The 8008-nt window shown below is 32.5% G+C and overlaps 3 protein-coding genes across 3 annotated transcripts; all 3 read left to right on the top strand.

The window, feature by feature from the left end:
- Positions 558-2330, top strand: LOC107633273. The gene is made up of 2 exons (XM_016336912.1): positions 558-1334; positions 1488-2330. Exons 1-2 carry the CDS (start codon positions 558-560, stop codon positions 2328-2330), a joined length of 1620 nt encoding a protein of 539 aa, XP_016192398.1.
- LOC110269719 lies at positions 2970-3652 on the top strand. The gene is made up of 3 exons (XM_021117581.1): positions 2970-3306; positions 3387-3492; positions 3575-3652. The coding sequence occupies exons 1-3, from the start codon at positions 3065-3067 to the stop codon at positions 3641-3643; spliced, it is 417 nt and encodes a 138-aa protein (XP_020973240.1). The 5' UTR covers positions 2970-3064; the 3' UTR covers positions 3644-3652.
- On the top strand, positions 6892-7672 carry LOC110269718. The gene is made up of 3 exons (XM_021117580.1): positions 6892-6988; positions 7078-7401; positions 7589-7672. Exons 1-3 carry the CDS (start codon positions 6923-6925, stop codon positions 7634-7636), a joined length of 438 nt encoding a protein of 145 aa, XP_020973239.1. The 5' UTR covers positions 6892-6922; the 3' UTR covers positions 7637-7672.

The raw sequence follows: 8008 nt of genomic DNA, 5'->3' as shown, positions 1-8008 counted from the left end.
TAGTAGAAGAAATTTTTTTATATAAACTTATTTTTTATTTGATCGTCATACTGATAGGTGCTAGAAACTAGTGAGTATAGTAGTTGATGTGGTTGTTAGTTTTAATTAGTTCATAAATAAAAAGCTATGATTAATAGTAAAGCGCATAGAAACATAGATTTAAGAAATGAAGATATCTATAAAAGATATATTTGTACTTGTATTGAGAAGTTATGATTCCATGACTAATTTAGAAATGTAGGCCACCAATAAACATAAACCATTGAGTTCAATTTGAGAGTGTTCCAAACACTAGCTTTCATCCATGTTCATTTATTTTTTTTTATTCTAATTCTGATGCTAATTTCATTATTTTTCTTTGGCAGTCAAGGCTGTTTCTTTGGAAGTAACAAATCTACTTATTCGATCTTATATGTGCTGATTTTTTTTAAGAACAAGTAAGTAATATCTCTTTCACTATGGTTGGTAAATTAGGATTTTTTTTCCTAGAAAAAATATTTTTGTAGTTGTTACTAAATAGTGCACATGGCTATAGTGTAGAAAAAACACGTTAAGCTATGGAAGTTATTGATAAATCGTGGATTAAGAGACCACGGAATTCTCTTGAGTATGCACAAGGTGTTTCAAGATTTATTGAGTTTGCTTTTGCGCATCATTCTGCCGACGGAACAATCATATGTCCATGTAGTGCATGTGCTTTTAAGAAGTGGCTAACAAGGGACGAGGTGTATGATCATTCGATTTGTACACAATTCCCAATAGGATGTACATTTTGGTTTTATCACGGAGAGCGCTCGATAGGAGAAACTAGCAACGTCTCAAGTAGTAGTTTTTCGGATGTAGTACAAAATCCTTTAGCCAATGAGCAGCATCCAATGGTCGAGGTTGATTCAATTCGAAACTTGATCAGTGAAGGACTAGGAGTTGGTGGGAACAACCGACAAGGAACACCCATAATAGTAAATGAAGTTAGTGATGGTGGTGGTGAAAGACCGATGCCTAGTGAAACTCCTGAAACACTTGAAGCGAAAGGGTTTAGCGAGCTGCTTAAGGATGGAGAAGAACCATTATACGAAGGGTGTACAAGATACTCGAAGTTATCTTTTCTATTGAAATTGTTCCATATCAAATCCCTCTGTGGTATGACCGACAAGTCTGTGAAGATGATTTTAGAACTATTGAGTAACGCATTCGAATATGCGAGGACTCCAAGCTCTTTTTATAAGGCAAAAAAGATCATTTCTAAACTCAGTTTGGATTGCACGAAGATACATGCTTGCCCAAACAATTGTATATTGTATTGGGGTGAAGATGAGAACATGGAGACATGTAAGGTTTGTAATAGGTCTAGATGAAAGACATATAAGAAAAAAGGTCCAGCTGAGACATCGAGTATCATTGGTAACAAAAAGAAGAAGCATCCGGCAAAAGTTCTTCGTTACTTTCCTTTAAAATCTCGATTGAAAAGATTGTTCAACTCGTCAAAGACTGCTGCTGATATGCGATGGCATGCTACAGCTGAGAATAAGGATAACACAATGAGACATCCAAGAGACTCTGAGGCCTGGAAGAGGTTTGATTTGGAGCACTCCAACTTTGCAATCGATCCACAAAATGTGCATCTTGCATTAGCTACCGATGGCTTCAATCCACATGGAACTTTGAGTGCAAATCATAGTATTTGGCCTGTCATTCTCATTCCGTATAATACTCCTCCATGGACGTGTATGAAATCGACATCATTCATAATTTCAATTATCATTCCTGGCAAGAAAATACCAGAAAATAACATAGATGTTTATTTGCAACCTCTAATAAAAGAGTTAAAGGAGTTATGGGTTGAGGGTTGCGATGCATATGATGCTTTAACACAAGAAGTGTTTAAATTGCACGCAGCTTTATTGTGGACAATTAGTGACTTTCCTGGGTTAGGGACTCTTTCTGGGTGGAATACATACATAAGACTTACTTGCCCATCTTGCAACTTCGATAACATCCCTCATCGTCTTAATCACAGCAAAAAGTATTGTTTTATGGGTCATCGTCGCTTTCTGGATCAGAGACACAAGTTCAAATCAAACACCGTTCAATTTAATGGAAGACAAGAAACGAGGCATCCACCAAGAACATTATCTGGCAGTGAAATCCTTTTACAAGTTGAGAATATTAATGTCACATTTGGCCGAAGAGAAGAAATAGGAAGAAGTGGTAAAAGATTACGCACTGGTGGACCTATTGAAGGAGGTGGTACTCAACAATGGAAAAAGAAGAGCATTTTTTTGAGTTGCCATATTGGAAGTCTAATTTGCTGCGTCACAATCTCGATATGATGCATATTGAGAAAAATGTATGTGACAACGTACTATATACTTTGTTAAATGATAGTTTGAAGTCAAAAGATCACATAAATGCTCGAAGAGACCTTCAAGAAATGGGTATAAAGCCTGATCTGTGGCCAAGGGAAAATGGAAAGTGTCCTCCGGCAATTTATACTCTAAACAATTTGGGTAAGAAGAGATTCTTGACAACTTTGAAAAACGTCACAGTTCCTGATGGTTATGCAAGCAACATATCAAGGTGCATTGACCTAGAGTCTCTTAAGTTGAGTGGGATGCTAAAAAGTCATGATTGTCATATACTTCTGGAGCAATTATTACTGTTAGCCATGCGAACAGGACTGCCTGATGAGGTCTCTGCAGTGCTTATTGAGATGTGTTCATTCTTTAGACAATTATGTGGTAAAGCGTTAAGTGCCCCCTGTTTGGAAAAGTTGCAAGATCAAATTGTCCTCACATTATGCCACATGGAAATATTATTCCCTCCTTCATTCTTCACAGTTATGGTTCACTTGATGGTGCACCTTGTAGAAGAAGTTAAATTTGGAGGCCCTGTCCATTATAGATGGATGTACCCCATTGAGAAGTAAACTTATTAGCTTAGATCGTTATTTAAAACTTTGTTGGATAGTATTTAATCTTCATTTCTGGATAGGTATTTAGGACACTTGAAGTCATATGTACGTAACAAAGCACAACCAGAAGGATCCATAGCGCAAGGATACTTAATGGAAGAAATTCTTACATTTTGCTCCAGATATTTAGAGAACATTGAGACTAGATGGAATCGACCTCGCCGAGTTGATGATGAACCAACCTATGAAGAATCAAATCCTTGGTTAGATACTTTGTTTCCTCAAGTAGGTAAACCACTTGGTGTTTCCTCATATTTCACTTTAACAGTCACCGAGAAGTTACAAGCTCATAGACATGTGTTAACTAATTGCTCCATAGTTGACAACTATCTCCAGTGAGTATTTCAGCATGTTCTAATTCATATATGTAAGATTCTTTTAATGACCTTTAATCCTAATATTAAGACATATATAGGGAGTTTAGAAACATTGTACGAAAGCAATTAAGAAGTCGTACAAGAAATACATCAGAGATAGACAAGAAAGTTTATAGAGAGTTTGCAAGTTGGTTCTCTACCCGTGTTAGTCAAATTCTTCCTCTTTGAAGTTATTTTTTTCAATTTCCATCATATGAAGTTGATAAAAAAATCCATGCTTTCTTAGATTGTTCGAGATCTTGATAAAATTGAAGAATCTAAGAGAACGGAATTTTTAGTCTTGCCAAAGGGCTGATTGACCAAGCCAGAAGATTTTCTGCATATAATGTTAATGGATACAAGTTTAGGACTGTAGAACGTGAAAAAGGTTTAAAAACTCAAAACAGTGATATTTTTGGGACCTTTGGAACAATAAGCTACTCCCGCAATAGTGATCCCAACATGAGGTTTGGAGCAGTTCCTTATTATGGAAAGTTAGTTGACATCATTGAACTTGATTATGATGGTATATTCTTTGTAACCTTGTTTAAATGTGAATGGGCTAATACCACAAACCCAAGGGCCATGTAAGTAGACAAGTTAGGTTTTACCTCTATCAACTTTAGTAGATTGATACATACCGGTGAGCATGAGGATGATGAGCCATATATTAAGGCTAACGAAGCTCAAATGATTTATTATGTGGAGGATGAAAAAGAAAAAGGTTGGAACATACCAATTCAAGTAAAGCCAAGAGACTTATATGATATGGGCAATGAGGATGAAGACATAATTTATGACAATGTGGGTTATCCATCACAAGATTTGGGACAATTTTTTCCAGATAACATTTCACATGTACCATTAGCAAGATCAATTATAGACGAAGAAAGTTTAGAGTAATGTAAGTCTTTAGTTGCAAGTCATAGAGTGTATTGTATTGTTTTCTTTCATAATTTTATGTTTTATTACATATACTTAATAGTTTGATTCAGTGGTTTCTTGTTTCTTTGGTTGTTAGTTGATTAAATTAAGTACTATTATTTCATTTTTATTATGTTATTGATATATTAATCTTAATATCTCTTGATACGTTGTAGAAATGACTAAGAGAAAAATTGTTCCTTCACGTGAGAATACACCTACTCATGAGTTTAATGATTCACCACCTGTTGATCAAAATGAGTCCTCTCAATCCATAGAGCCTGAAGCTACTTTATCTACTAATTTAGAAGTTCCACATGTTCAATTAGATGTACAAGGAAGAAAGTCCAATAAGTACTGGACAGTTGAATTGGAAGGTATGTTATTAAATTTAGTTCAATTATAGCACTGTATATTTAAATTTCTACAAGGAAGGAAGTATAATAATGTATGGTATACTACTTGAATAATTTGGTAGATGCAAATGAAATGATTAAGGAAGGTCACTTAAAGTTGAAAGATGTGTGGGTGCTGTCTCATGAGACTAAAATTATTGTGCATTGGAATGAGCATGGCCAACCGATTGGTGAATCTGGTGGACTTTTAGGCTTGTTTTTGGGAGCTGTTGCTGGAAATTTCAAGAACTTTCCTATAAGTTATGAGAAATGGCCTTTGGTTCCAAAAGAGCCATACAAAAATGGAGTCTATAGGGATATTATTCAGGTTCTTTTTTATTTAATTATTTAATAATGATTTAATTATTTTCAATACATGCATTCCTATGTTCTAGTATTGTGTCATCCAAGGACAATTTCAGCTGTTATTTATTAATGAAAATAATATAGCTAGCCAACTCATTAAACGCTCCCTAGCCTAATACTAGTTAGGTATGTACCAATGTCTTTATCCTGTATTTCTTTTTTTTTTCTAATTATTAACTCGAAGGATTTCCAGTTGACAACCTATACTATACCATTAATATGGAAGTATAAATATCGGGGCATAGGTATGAAGTACGTATTGTTGTTGAATAATTGAAGATGGGCTATTCATGAAAAAGTTATTAGCTAGCTTATTCTCTTAATTAAATCTGTATTGGCCACTCACCAGATATTCTATGCTTTATTTATTTAACTATTGAATGTGCTTGGTTAGGTAATCAGATAATCAACTTTATTTAACTAACACTAAAGTTAATTTCATTCTTCATTCTTTCTTCATCCTTCTTTTTACTTCTGCCTTTTTTTTTGTTAGCAAAAAAATAATTGATGTTTAAATTTTTTGTTGTCAAATTTATAAATGAAAAAACAAATTTAAAAATTGGTTCTGTGTTTCTTTTTATTGGTGGCAAGAAACTTGTTTTTCATTTTGTTTTATTTGATTTTCAGGCATTCACTGTTTTACTATGTGCTTTCCTGGCTTTTTTATTTAGATAAATATGTAAAATATATTACCTCTCCCAATGTGTATAAGTGCACCACTATCGAACAATTTGCTGATGAACCTCTTTGTTCATGTTAGAGTTATTGTTCTTAATAAATTTTATTTATACAATTTTATGAAAAAATTAAATCTTATTTTGTTAGATTTTAATTTTTCATTTATAAAATTTTCGAAAAACAAGAACTAAAATTAAAAATTGAAAATAAAACTACAAATCAAAGATGCGCTAATTTTCTGTTGAGTTGTCTTCTCTAAAATATTATCTGGCTCACACTAATAAATATGTATTGTACAGGGGTGATTGATTTTTGGTCTATACTTGTGAGCATTCTTTCATATCATAAATTTTCTTATGTTGTATGCCTCTTATGGCCATATTATGCTATTATTTTAGTTGTAAATTACATTTTGTGGTTCTGATATGCTGAGACTTAACTTTCTTGGTGCCATATTATACTAATAATTAACTTCCTGATTAATTATTAGAGCAATTCTAATATGATATTTTCAGGTATTATTTTTAATTTTTGGATTAATTGAATGTTAGACCGAGCATTGAAGTGACAAATTTTCTGCATCTCAGATTGGCAATTGGGCATAGCATGAGTCTATGAACATTTTTGTGAATTATGTTCCAATTTTAGTTATTAATAAGTTTAAATAATTTTACCTATAAGTCTATGTTACAATTATTCAAGTTAATTATTTTTATGTTTATACTATGTAGAGATTCTTTAAAGTTGATGATGGACAACAAAAGAAGTACATACTACAAAATCTTGGTAGGAAGTGGAAAGATGATAGATGCAAATTGTTTAACGACAATTATAATTGGAATCTTATTCGAGAGCAAAATATAGCATTGTTACCAAAAGGAGTTGGAGTCAGCTTGGAGTAATGGGCAACTTTTATTGATTATAGATTAAGGTCCAAAACTCAGGTAATTGTATGAACACACATTCTATATTTCACTTTATATTGACAAGTTGCTAATTGAATTTGCATGGGTAGAAAATGTGTGAGAAAAATGCAAGTAATCGAGAAAAACAAACAATTCCTCATACACTCGGATTGAAGACAATTGCTAGGAAGAAACACGAGTTGGTTTGTGATTTAGTCCTTATCAGGATAATATTATGTTATTTAATTTTTACATGCATTGAAATTGAATTCCCATTTATTGAATTGATAGGAAACTGCAAACAAGAGAGTTTTTACTAGAGATAAAATGTATCCAATTAGTCATAAGAAGAAGGATGGATCTTTTGTTAATGATGAGGCTAGAGAGAAAAGTGTAAGCACTTTCACTTTATTTTGGCTTTGTTTGTTAATGATGAAGGAGATTATTCTAATGATGATGCATTTCTCAAATTTTTATCATAGGAACAATTAACTTTGCTTCAAGCTAATGAGAGTTCTACTGATGATGCATATATCAAGTTATTTGGAAAAGAACACCCGGGTCATGTTAGAGGTGTAGGATTTGGTGTTTGTCCCTCCCAAGTCATGAAATCTTCTAATAGTTTAGGAGGGGCATCTTCTTCATGCAATCATGACTTTGATATGGCTAAAGTTCTCTCTATGAAAGTAGAATTACAAGAGAATAAAGCAGCAATTTCTTTATTACAAGCCCAGGTGACATATTTCATTAATCATTGTATGGGTGGAAAAGTGCCACATGACTTTCCTACAGCTACGAATAATGGGGTAAATATTATATATAGGTTTTTTTCTTGAATCTTTCATTGTGCATGTTTTAGTAAAATAATGATTTAGTTATTGTTGTTCATTTTCTTAATTTGTGCAGATGACTTATGCCTTTTCATGTTAGACTTAAATTATTTAATGGTCTTTGTTTTTATTCTAACATATTTTTATTTATTTTTAATCCTAGGTTGCAGAATCTCCAATGGAGACAAGGCCACCTTCTACTATTCCATGAAGTAGTTGTAGAATTTCATGATTGAAGTGACTGAAGACCTTTATTATTAAAGTAACTCTTTATTTTAGGCTTTTAGCTTAGTTAAATATTAATAGCAAAATTCTTTTCTAATTCAATTTTAGTATTGCGTTATTTGAATTTACTTTGATATGTAAATATAGGTGTTAAACACTGATTGTGTTGGATTTATGATTATGTAAGACTTATTAAATATATTTTATATTTTGAAATGCAATGTTCATATTATTTTGTTCAATTTTTCTATTTTACTTTGAGATGTAGATTTTAATATTTGTAGTAGTTATTTTTTTTATTAGGATTGAAGCATTAGAAAGTAGTTTATATATAAATTTATTTATTTTAAAAAAAACA

This window comes from Arachis ipaensis, chromosome B03 (genome assembly GCF_000816755.2).
Source record: "Arachis ipaensis cultivar K30076 chromosome B03, Araip1.1, whole genome shotgun sequence".
NCBI lineage: Eukaryota > Viridiplantae > Streptophyta > Magnoliopsida > Fabales > Fabaceae > Arachis > Arachis ipaensis.
The sequence above is the reverse complement of the archived record's forward strand: the minus strand, read 5'-3'. Positions and strand labels throughout refer to the sequence as shown.